The sequence below is a fragment of the Myxine glutinosa genome, chromosome 1, assembly GCF_964187855.1.
Source record: "Myxine glutinosa chromosome 1, kmMyxGlut1.1, whole genome shotgun sequence".
In the NCBI taxonomy this organism is placed as follows: domain Eukaryota; kingdom Metazoa; phylum Chordata; class Myxini; order Myxiniformes; family Myxinidae; genus Myxine; species Myxine glutinosa.
In genome coordinates, this window is record NC_136261.1 from 358,133,306 (window position 1) to 358,146,082 (window position 12,777).

Consider the following 12,777-nt stretch of genomic DNA (forward strand, 5'->3'; position numbering starts at 1 on the left):
CTGCCAGCTGAACCACCAGTAAGCTAGACATCTCCGACTCTGGCTGGCTCGACACCCTGCCAGCTGAACCACCAGTAAGCTAGACATCTCCGACTCTGGCTGGCTCGACACCCTGCCAGCTGAACCACCAGTAAGCTAGACATCTCCGACTCTGGCTGGCTCGACACCCTGCCAGCTGAACCACCAGTAAGCTAGACATCTCCGACTCTGGCTGGCTCGACACCCTGCCAGCTGAACCACCAGTAAGCTAGACATCTCCGACTCTGGCTGGCTTGACACCCTGCCAGCTGAACCACCAGTAAGCTAGACATCTCCGACTCTGGCTGGCTCGACACCCTGCTAGCTGAACCACCAGTAAGCTAGACATCTCCGACTCTGGCTGGCTCGACACCCTGCCAGCTGAACCACCAGTAAGCTAGACATCTCCGACTCTGGCTGGCTCGACACCCTGCCAGCTGAACCACCAGTAAGCTAGACATCTCCGACTCTGGCTGTCTCGACACCCTGCCAGCTGAACCACCAGTAAAGCTAGACATCTCCGACTCTGGCTGGCTTGACACCCTGCCAGCTGAACCACCAGTAAGCTAGACATCTCCGACTCTGGCTGGCTTGACACCCTGCCAGCTGAACCACCAGTAAGCTAGACATCTCCGACTCTGGCTGGCTCGACACCCTGCCAGCTGAACCACCAGTAAGCTAGACATCTCCGACTCTGGCTGGCTCGACACCCTGCCAGCTGAACCACCAGTAAGTTAGACATCTCCGACTCTGGCTGGCTCGACACCCTGCTAGCTGAACCACAAGGGGTGTGTTCAGTTACCAAACAAATAGCTAGCGCTTGCCAAGCCTGCCGTTCCTTATCAACCGTTCGAATGGAGTGCTTGCATGAGTGCTTAAGCGACTTGGCGAGCGCTCTACAAGAAACTTGGTAAATGATCGAACACACCCAATTCGTCCGTTTGGGCACTGGTACGAACACGGTATCGTTAACCTATTGGGGATGTAAACTGGGAAGTGTTGCAATATTTTGTAAAAATACCTATCGGACGAACTAGTAACATTGAGGAAAAATATTATTTGGAACATCGAGATGATCGCTTGATCTTCAAAGCGTTTGTGTATTAATTTTGTCCTCGCCTTGCTTGGCGAATCTGCTGAGCGGTAAACGGCGATTGAACTTCTGCGGCCCTTCGGGGCTGGCATCCGAGTGGGAGGGGCAAGAGCAAGACTTTACTAGTTTACTTCCTACGCACAATCAGGCAACGGTCGAACCTGGATAATCGGTGAAGTTTGACAGCTTCGTTTTTACCTCAGCGACATTGCTCGTTTCGGGTGAGTGGAGCCGTGTGTATTAGTAAAACACTATAGGTCGAGTACGGTGACGTTTTTCTTTCAAATTTAGTCTCGGTACGTGGAATTCTTCATTAAATGACAGTCTCATTTTAAAACGTCATTTTGTGTGACGTAAATGCTTTCGGTATCGAATATTATTTCTGAACACGTCTCGATTTGACTACTTATTACGTCAGCCAAATTAACAACTCGGTACTGACTGGATCGATAAGCGACTTTCATACATTTACTTCATAAATACTTTCTTTGATGGAAAAAAATATACAAGTGGATAAATTGATTATTTTATTAATTACATGCTTTACGAATTTCCAAGATTCATAATGTTTCCCGCCAACGGCACGTGGTTTCACATTACTGTATATAACTATGACGCCTGCCGGAAATGACGTTATTTTCAGCGAATCGGGGCGTGGCAAACAACCGGACTTCAAAATTCAAATCGTTTACTTGAACACAGCTCGAATTTTTTTTTTTTTTGTATCGGAGTAATAGGTGTCGAAGTAGTACTCTCGGCATATTGTGCGTGAATCGTGATCGTTTCCGTGACGTGCCTGGTGCGTCTCCGCCCATTTCCTCTCCTTACCTGACTGACGCAATGGGCACGCCCACTGATCCTACGTGGCACGCCCTCTGATCTTGCTTGACGTCCGTGGCGGGAAGAGGGTTGGGTTTTCAAAATCTTTGAGAAATGTTGTGACTTCTCACTCATGTCTAAAGTTCTAAACGGCTGCAGATTCAAAAATAGGGACAATGCTCATGGGCTCACCTAGTACTCGTAGTAGTAGAACCAGTGAATCCCTGGTAGGTATGGATGACGCACAAAATATGTAACGGAGAAGAAAGTAACTATTTTGGGGGGCAAACCCCTTTTTTATGCCACGAACAACTTTGGTACATCACGGGTGATGAAGGTTGTGGTCAAGTTTCATCAAAATTGTGTGGGTAGTTTTGGAGAAGAAAGCAAATACCTATTTGAGAGGTGGGGAGATGAGGGGTGTGAAGTGAAGACCTCTTTAGGTCTTCACTTGGACCTTGGACCTCTTTAGACCCCGATTTTTTTTTAAACCATGAACAAACTCTGGTAGATCACGGGTGATGAAGGTTGTGGTCAAGTTTCATCAAAATTGTGTGCGTATTTTTGGAGAATAAAGCAAATACCTATTTGAGAGGTCAGGGAATGGGGGGGGGGGGGGGGGGTGGGTGGGTGAAGTGAAGACCATCCTTGGACCTCTTTAGACCCCGATTTTAACTCAACTGGACTATGTCCAGCTGAGTTTTTGTCGACACCCAGTGTCCGTCGTCTGTCTGTCTGTCTGTCTGTCATCTGTAAACAATTCGACGTTTTCCCTCTAAAAGTCACAAATATTGATGAAACTTGTTATGCAGCATCTTTAAGACATAAACTAGTTTGGGATTGCATTTGGGCGTGGGGCGTGGCAGGGCGGCCATATTGAAAAATCAATTTTCGTCATATATTTTTAGCACATATAAACTATATAGTTTGTGGTTCTATTATGCATATTCTAACCATATTGATATAGACCAGTTGAGTTCAGGTTCCCTGGATAAACCATAAATATATAGCCATAAACAAACTTTGGTACATCACGAGTGATGAAGATTGTCGTCAAGTATCATCAAAATTATGTGTATTTTTGGTGAAGAGAACAAATACTTCTTTTGGGGGTCAAATCCTCCCCCGTCCCACCCCTCCTCATGCCCCCCCCCCTCCGTAAACACCCTAATGAATGCAGATTTTGATGCGGTCAATACACCTTCGTCAGGCATCAGATATGAAGCTTGTGGCCAAATTTCATCAACATCGTGTGTTTGGTTTAAGCGATAATGACTGAAATGTTTACAGACTCACGTACAGACACTGCTGATCGCATGACGTCACTGGACTAAAGCTCAGGTGAGTTAAAAATGAAAGCACCACCAAGGCTCATGAGTCACAACCTGTGAATACCAATAAGCATCAAGTGCTGTTTGCATTTCATAAACTCTAGGCATATTAATTATTTGCTGGCTGTTCATGGGGCCTGATGATACGTATGGGATGTCGTGGTAGGCATTCGAGGTTTTATTTTTGTTTGCCAAGTTGTAAACTGTGAAATTAGGATTCCTCCGCTGGAATGTTGCCAGTTGTTAATACAGTAATTCTGACTTGTAAAGCATTTTATCCCCTTGTCTCATTTGATCAGTAAACCTGTTTTTCTATCCCACCGCCATTTTTGTACTCATGAAAGATGGGTGGACGATCTTCACGACCTCTACCCCCGAAGGAGGACGGAGGTTATACTTACACCTCTGTCTGTCTGTCTGTCTTTGTCTGTGAACACGATATCTCAAAAAGTTGTTGACTGATTCGGACAATACTTGGTGGACAGGTTTTGTATGTGACACGGATAAAATGATTAGATTTAGTGAAGATCTGGATCCGGATACGAGAATTTTTTAATTTGTTTAAGTGGTTATTCACCATGGAGAGATGGGACCAAAACGATATTATAGCATGATACTTCAAAAAGTTGTGGACGAGTTGTGACAACTAGGTGGACGAGTTGGTTAGGTGGCAAGAACAAGGTGATTCGATTTTGGAGGTCAGATTCAGATCCGGCCAATCAGTAGGATACAAAACGTAAACTGTTCAGCCTGGAGGAGGCATGCGCTCTACCGAGTGCTGTTCTCGTTTTATTTTGATTTTCCTTGTCCTTTTACAGAAATTTTTGGGTGGTGGTAGTTAGCCAGCCAACCCCACAAAAAGTGCCGAAAAACTGGTTTGATGGCATCTCTCTGTTACAAGCCTGGAGCCTGGTGTTGGCTTAGCGGTTGGGGTGCCGGCTTGGGATCCTAGGATCCTGGGTTTGAATCCCGGTCGATCGCTGAATTAACGCCAGGGGGGTTGACTCAGCCTGTCATCCTTCCGAGGTCGGCAAATTGAGTACCAGCCTGCTGGAATGAATGATCCCGGTGTGTACCCCGATTTAGAATAGGTACACCGTATCCCTGCGCATCGTAAGAGCGTGACCAAGGGTTGGCGTCAGGAAGGGCATACGGCCATAAAAACATTGCCTCAAACAGGGAACCATGATCGTCATGGGGCCCGCAAGGCTAACCCCCGCCCCAGCGGGGAAAATGGCCTTAAAACAATCATTCATTCATTATTCTCTGTTACAAGCAAACTAACTACCCAGATGTATTCGTTAGGTATCCGGGATCATCACCTGGGTGGATGTCAGTTTTGAAAGTCATTTCCGGTATAAAATGACGTCATTCAAAATGGCCGCCATGTGGTGATATTATGCTTTATGGCAAAGCAATAATCATGAGATTTTGTAATTTTGACTGACAAAAGACGCGTGTTTGTGCTGTATGTATAATCATAACTCAAAATGGCTGCCATATGGCATCAATAGTAACATAATGCGTCTCATACGTAACATAACACATCTTTAATTGTACAAAGTTGTTTACTCGTGTCCACATTCTGTTAACAATGATGAATATTACAATGGAGTCAGTACACTTGACATATTGTCCGTTTAACATTAGAAAGTCACATTTAAAATGTCTGGATGTGGGCAGGGCGGGGGAGGGGTGGGTTGGTGGGGGGGTGGGGGGGGGGGGAGGGAGGTGGCTGACAATTGAGTCTGTCTGTTCATTTACTTATATTTACTAGCGACAGTGAGAGAATATAACACGCCGAAAGACAAGCATAAGACTAGATTGGATCGAATTACTTGCACAGTCTTTCACACCATTTTGTCAGTTAATTGTGGCTGTTGTGATAAACAGCCAGATTCACAGTTACTGATTCATAGCAGGGTTACAGCAACCCTCGGTTTCGCACCCACATGCTGGGATGCACATCTGCCTCGACTTGTGGCATTTGCATGCAGCGGTCCTGCACTTTGTTTTGCAACCACAAGTCATCAACTCAATACATGCCACTGGTACTGCTGGAAGAGTAATCCAGACTTCAAGTCCCCCTTCAGTTTCTTGCCATCTGCCGGAAGATGACGGCAAGCCTACTGCCTTTCGATTGTCACACTGTCCAGCGGCCAACTACACTTTCGCCTGGTAGTTTGCTCTTGCCAAGTGTGACTTGAGAGCATTTCCTGTGGGTGGAAGATTTTCAATTTGTTTCTTTCCTTTTCGGAACAGATCAAATCTAGCCTGGTTGACACCGCCTTTGGGATCCGGGGTCGAGTATAGGCGACACACAAACTCTTCAACTTCTGCCAATGGTCCATCGTGACCAACTCCACAGAGAAGATGCGGATATTCTACAGAGACTTTCTAACACGTCTTCTTGCCACATCCTGTAAATGATGAAGTTGTGTCTGATCCAGTCAGAGCATGAAACCCCAACAGATTATCCTTGACAGGTTTTGACAGCTTTTGCGAGACTTCGTGAACCGGGTAACATCGTCTATCACAAGAGGTCCCACCAATCATCCAAATGAGGCTTTGTTGGAAGAAATACAGCAGAAGAAGGAAGACATCAGTGTCTCTGGAATGAACGATGACTCTCTCAGATCCGGATTTGGTAGCTTCTAGCCCATGGAGAATAATGCGGGTATCCGCTTCTTCGTGATCACAGCTCAAACTGGTCAGAATACCTCTACTTGTTGATGAGGCTTTCTCGAGAGTGGTGAATCCTCCACCGACTATCAACTCGCAACCGTCAGGAACTTCAGCATGACGGCTCATCAGGTCATCTGAAAGGAATGAAGCAAGATCAGCTTTGTTTTCCCCCAGGGATACGAACTGAGCCCAAACTTGTGGAAGTGGAACCTTGCCGTCGCTGATTATCTTCCGAATAGGCCTCCTTGCCTTTTGGCCTCGTTTCACTCTCGTCTGGCCTTTGATTGACATGGAGCCAAGATATCTGTCAAAGATGACATCTACCCTTGTGGCACCCCGACCGAAGTGAACAAATACAGCACCGGCGAAGGCGTTTGCATAATCTCTAAAGCATTTCCAACCAACAGGTTTTCTTAAACTCTGAATAAGAGCGTGCCCATCAATCAGTACTGTTACATATTTATGTGAATGTATGTGAATTACTATTCAGGGCTTTGCTTATCAATGTGTAGTCGATTAAAGGTTGTTGTGATTAAAGGGTCAGGAGCCCTTCTGAGGAAAAGGAGACCGGAAACGGAAGAAGAAAAGACACGAGGTCCTGGAGAGGCGACGATTCTTCTTCCTCCTCGCCGAGCTCGGACGCGAGCCGTATCGATTGAGCAACGTAAGAGAATCGGCGTTTAAAAGCCCGTCTGGCGAGAGGAGTTACCGGGACGTGTAACTACCCTTTGACACGTCAAGTCACTGTGGGTTCGTGCACGGAACCAAGCAGCTGGCACAGTTCGCCTCCCCGTCTACAAGGCCGCGTACGGGTCGCACCTTGGGCCGCGCGCGCTGGGCAAGCCGCGTGTTGCTTTGCCTGCTTTGCTTTACCCGCTTGGCTTGGCCAGGAGGTGCGCGCTGCAGTCCGTTGTTCCCGGTACGGGACGTGCCCGGTGAAAGCACGTCAGGAAGGGTCCGTTCAACCGCCCACGTGCGGAGATCGAACTACAGGCGTACGGAGACATTGAGAGAGACATTGACCATGGAGGGAGTCGGGAGTGGGGCTCACGTGAGGAATGTATAAGATGGCCATCTTAGAGTTATTATAGATGAGTTTACATCTTTGTACTATTGATTGCTGATTGTGGATGGTTGTTGATCGCTCGGGGAATATATCATTGATTATTCCGGATCCTTGGTGTGGGGTTTCTTATTGATTGGAATTCATATTGATTGCATTACGAAAGCGCAGAAATAATAGATCTTTCTGGCGGAGTTCCTCTCACGGTCCGGGGGTCGCCGAGACCAGGTAGTCACCGGGAGGACCACGTAACAGTACGCATGCACCTTTCATCAGGTCGGCCAGACCAGGGAACGTGGGAGAAGCTTGTACAGGTACATCCGTACTCAGAATGCCAAGTAGAACTGATTTGGTAGTGGAATTCATCGTTCCATCAGTCTTTGCCAGGGACAGGGGAACAACTGCGAGTTTGTGTTTCAGAATAATTGACATGTCCACAACTCGGCCGCACTGGTGCACGTTGACGAGTCTTTGCATAAGTCGCCTGTCTGCTTTAATGACTTTCTTTTCACTTGAGCTTGTAACTATCTCAAACTTATAGAGATTGGCGAATGTTTTTGAGTTTTGCTTTTTCATCGGATTGAAGAAGGGCTCACTTTTCTCTACTAAGCGACTTTTAACGTCTTGAAGAACACGATCCATTCCTCGCGACTTCACACTCAGAATATCTGCCTGGATTTCGTCTGTGGCGACATCTTTTGTGGTTAAGGCTACTGGCTTTCTCTGGTTCAGTTCATCGGCATTGTCCACCTTTTCTTCACAAACAGAGAAAACACCAAAGCACATGAACTGCTCCACTAAGCTTTTCACCTCCGCTTCGTCCCTTCAAACTCTTGATGGGAGACCATCTTTTCGGGTTGATATGGACTCATCATCATCCTAGCAGAGAAGCGCCTTGGTAGCATCTGATATGACAGCATCTGAGAAGTGCCTCTGTGGCATCTTGGTGATTCCTATGATCACGTTTGACAGCTTACACAATTTGTTGATCCATTCGGTCGCCTGGTCAACTGGCACTTGGTTGAAGCTGGACTTCGTTTTCTTGACCACAAAGTTTCCTGCCATGAATTCACTGAACACGTCCGTGGCGGTGGTTTCCAAAGCCAGCATCTCTGCATAGTACACAGGGGCCCACTTGGCGTAATTGGGATGGTCGTAGACACTCCACCTTGGTAACATCTTCCCAAGTGCTTGGAGATGCAACTTCCAGTTCCCCTCTCTGAGGGCTCTCATGAAGCTCAAGATAAATCTACGAGTTCCATGTATGTGCTCCAGTAAGAGTAGTTTGTATCTTCTTTGAACAAGGTGTCAAACTGTGTCCACTGTTCCTGAATCTGGGGAGTTTCCAGGGCTTCTACGAGATGCTGTACAGACACACAGATGTCTTTGTCGAAACCAGGGGTCTTCTTGGAAAACAGACGGTGTAGTTCTCCCACGATCCCATCCACCTCTGGCAAACATTCTCCATCCACCCACTTGCGGAATGCTGTCCACTTGATGCGACAGAGAGCTTCGTATGCCAGCTGATGACTTCTCACAGCTCGATAGTAGGCTTTCCCTTCAAGGACAGCATTAGTTGAATTTTGTGCCAAGATTCCAGCTTCAATCCAGATGTCTTCGATACCACTGTTTTCAAGATGTTGACCAATTGCCTTCAGGAAGTTCAATAGAATTTCCTCCATCCTGCAGGATTAACATACAATTGCAGGGGAGGGGTTTCTTTTGGAGATCTACAACACCACAAGTGCGAAATATTCATACAAAAACATTTTTTCCGATGCCCCTGCTTTTGAGAATTATATTCTTTCCTTTAGGCTCACAAAAAAACAATTTTATACTCACAGTAGAGTGTTGAATTGAAAAAAACGAATGTCAAAAAGATGATTTAATGGTAGTTTTGGCCGCCATTTTGTTTTTTCGATTTTGACACTTTAACGGCCAAAGCCAAACTGACATCCACCCTGCTGATGTTACATAGGACCCATAGAATGTGCCTGGCTAGTTAGTTTGTTTGTAACAAAGAGATGCCATCAAACGACACAATAGCCTGTGTTGGCTGGCTGACTACAGGAGAAGTAGGGGTTTTATTTTTATGAAATCTAAATCTTGAACATTTTTTGAAATACCACGTACCCAAGCCAAATTAACGAGATGGTTGCCATGGCAACATAATTCAGCCAATCACATCTGTGATCTGATGAGGTTGAGATAATGTCATGAGGAATAGATATGTGCAATATGAAAGCTAAATGTTCAACGTTTTTTGAAATATCGTGTACGCAAAAGTACAGTACATGGACGGATGATCGGTCGGTCAGACGGAGCCCATTTTAGTGTCCCCATATATGACCTTGGTTGAGGGGCGGGGGCCAATAAATGTTGGCACTAATTGGCCGAGTCCAGTTTTCCCCACCTGGGTTAAAAAACCTCCACTTGATAAAACCCAGGCAGTATTTTCCCAGTAAAGTGATCTTAAGCTAATTGTCCATATTCAACGTTTTACCAATTATACAGGCCCTGCTATTTGACCATTCCACCCTTCATCATTCATTCAATCGTTGGATGCATTAATTTCGTCAATTAATCCATCTGTGAACAACTGAATGCACGAACACTGCTTTGGTGTCATAAGGACTGTTGAATACATTTCTGATTGACTGAGAATTTCATCCTGTGTTTTTATTTTCCAAGGAGCACCACGCAATAGACTACATATCCCAGGCTCTTTCAACCCGAGAGCATCCTTGTGTCTGCATGCCTCAAAAAAGGAGGTAAATGAGAAATCAACACGTCCATGCTGTAAGATTATTGTACGTCACGAGAAATGGCCAATTGCGGCAGCACGCTCCAGCAATAAATCTCCAGTATCATCTCCGGCCCAACATTATTTGTCAGCAACTCCATGTCTGTAACCGTTTACATATTAAGCAAAAATTTTCGAGTTCAAATATTTCCTCGTCTTAATAACGAACAACAAATGCAACATGATATAAATGCGTGTTTTCACTTCCTAACTTTCTGTCCCACTGTCCCCTTTGTTCAGATCCCATGTCGTTCAGGTCTCTGGCCCTGTTCCAAAGAAAATGGCCTCTTCTCACACTCGAGATTACCTCACATGTGACGTGTGCCTGCAGCTATTTAAAAAACCCATTACATTGGGCTGTGGTCACTCGTTTTGTCGTGAATGTGTCGACAAGTTCTGGGAGAGCCGTGCAGGCACCACCGCCTGCATTTGTCCCAGTTGTCGGGAGGTTTTCCCACAAAGACCGCAGCCCAAGAAAAACGTGATTCTTGCCAACTTAGTGTCACAGATGAGATGGGTAGAAACTATGGAGGAGCCGAGATGCCCTGAGCACGACAAGTTGATACAACTTTACTGCATGGACGACGACAGCTTGATGTGCTTGATGTGCATGTCCGGAGAGCATCGCAGACACACCGTCGTTCCACTGGAGATCGCTCACACCGAACTCAAGGTCACTGAATGAGTGTGAATGTGACTACATTAGGTCTTCCTCAGTGTATTCAACAGGAGACGCCTTTCTTGTTAACTCCATTGCTATTTCACTAGGCTAACCCCCGCTCTAGCAGGGAAAATGGCCTTTAAAATGCATGTTGTTATACAGTGATCTAAGACTCATGGAGAAGTTTGTGCACACAACAAGGTGCAGGACGTAAGACTCGCATATAGAAGGACATTAGTCGACATCGGCGTACTTTTACATGAACAACTAGATGGTATTCATAGAATACTTACCCTGCGCAGTCAACTTCGTGTGAGCCAACTCTTCTGTTTTTGAACATTTTTTTTCTTTGATCCAATATGGCTGCCAGACTACATGAGCGATGACATCATAAATTTATATTCTCTAATATAATTGTTGCATAGATCACGCTCAAGAAATTTCAAACTGATCAGACTAAGCGTTATCCCTGTCGAATTATGACGTCATAATTAAGGCACCAATGACGTCATCGTTATCAACACTTATTCCCCATATGGAGTTCTTTACAATGAGCCACGTTTCTAATTTTTTGCGCCACCATGGAGCGGTTTTGGAGATATAGAGTTGCAACGTTTTTCTGTTTTGGTCCCCTGGTGTTTGGAACCCTGGTGTTGGTGTAGCGGCTAGGGTGCCGGCTTAGGATCCTAGGATCCTGGGTTCGAATCCCAGTAGATCGCTGAATTAACGCCAGGGGGGTTGACTCAGCCTGTCATCCTTCCGAGGTCGGCTAATTGAGTACCAGTTCACTGGTAATTCCCTGTTTGTCGTTAAAGGCGGCAAAAAGGGTTGGCGTCAGGAAGGGCATCCGGCCGTAAAACATTGCTTCAAAAAGGGGACCGAAAAACAACAACAACCACGGTTCCCAAAAAAGGCCAACCCCCGCTTTGCGGGGAAAAATGGCCTCTAAAGGTGGTTTTTTTTTTAAACGTTTTTCTGTTTTCCAAAATGGCGTCCATACCACGTGACCTATGACGTCATAATTATGAAAAAATTATACAGGGGGAGGCTCTCCTATGGTAAAATTTCGTGTCAAACGGACCAACTGTTTCCGAGAAAATGAATTTTTAAAATGCAGACAAGCACACACTTACGCCACACGTACGTATGCAACCGTTTCGCGAGCGCAGGGTGAGCGCAGGGTGAAAATGACATTGGCAGACAAGAGGCAAACACATAGTATACGGCATTTTAACCTGGGTTTCCTGTATCATGAACCAGGAGTTTAGATGGGAACACTAACAGGTGTTGTAAAAAAAAAAAAAAAAAAAAATCTGTTACCGTGCTAACTTGTGAACTAGTGATGGGATTTTGACCAAACTTGGTAAAAGGATATATGATGATGAAAAGATTAACTGATTAGATTTCGGCGTCAGAGGTCATGTCAGTTAAAAAAAGTGATGCTTTGATACAGCTGAAGGGATTAAAAGCAAAGTTTGTACAAGTATGTATGATGACGTAACAATGTGGGTGGAGGCATATTGGTCGACGTCGCGACATCGAAGAGTGCCGTTCGGGCTTGAAATAAATCACCTGCAGTGCCCTCATGATATTTACTATCGTGCAATGCATTTCTGCCCTGGAACCATTTTTTTTCCATGCAGGATGCTTTGGCTGCAATGTGTCCTCGTCTGGCTGAGTCTCTGTTGTGTGTCAAGTCCAGCTTTCAGAAAACGCAGGGCCAGATCAAGAACGTCAAGGTGGGGGGCAATGAGACTGTCATTGAATGTAATTCTGAGATTGGCCGTCATTCCATTGACGCGTCATTCTGTTTCTGTGGATTGTTTGTCAGTTATTGAACTGGATTTGAAACACACACAAACAGACACGAGCTAGTACTAGTATATTGAACAGAGCAGGATGCAACAGGACAAAAGGACCAGTAGAGAGAGGGGGGAAACACCAATAGTATTTTTGAAGGCCCAGATAAAGGGAGACTTGCACAAACAATGGGTGTGGGGAGAAATGGGGGGGCAGCGGAAGATGGGAGGGTGGACAAGGTGGATACAGAAGGAAACGCCAAGGAGGGAAAAGTGGAAATTTGGAAGGAGGAGGGAATGGGGAGGTGGAGGGAGGAAGGGTGAACGAGGGGAGAAAAAAATCATGGTTTTGTATGGGGGATGATCTGAGATGTTGTTGACGAGCTGTCCTGAAGACCTGGAGGGAAGAATGAGATTGAAAAGAACGTGGAAGTTGGTTCCACAGATGGGAAAAAGAGGAATTAATGAGCGGAGGATCATATGAACCATATGAGATTGTAGACCA

The 12,777-nt window shown here is 45.7% G+C and overlaps 1 protein-coding gene across 3 annotated transcripts in view; it reads left to right on the forward strand.

Annotated features, from left to right (window-relative positions):
* Positions 1 to 914: 914 nt before the first annotated feature.
* The window catches only part of LOC137413938 (tripartite motif-containing protein 14), a 48,193-nt gene continuing 36,330 nt past the window's right edge, over positions 915 to 12,777 (forward strand). The window contains exons 1-4 of one of the 3 annotated variants that reach the window (XM_078769960.1): positions 915 to 1,332; positions 9,701 to 9,780; positions 10,053 to 10,485; positions 12,117 to 12,212. In XM_078769960.1, the coding sequence (XP_078626086.1) occupies positions 9,764 to 9,780; positions 10,053 to 10,485; positions 12,117 to 12,212 (546 nt within the window). In that variant the 5' untranslated portion in view covers positions 915 to 1,332; positions 9,701 to 9,763. Of the gene's footprint in view, positions 1,333 to 3,246; positions 3,272 to 7,587; positions 9,781 to 10,052; positions 10,486 to 12,116; positions 12,213 to 12,777 lie in introns of those variants that run through there. The other 2 variants (XM_078769962.1, XM_078769961.1) reach the window with 2 other exon arrangements.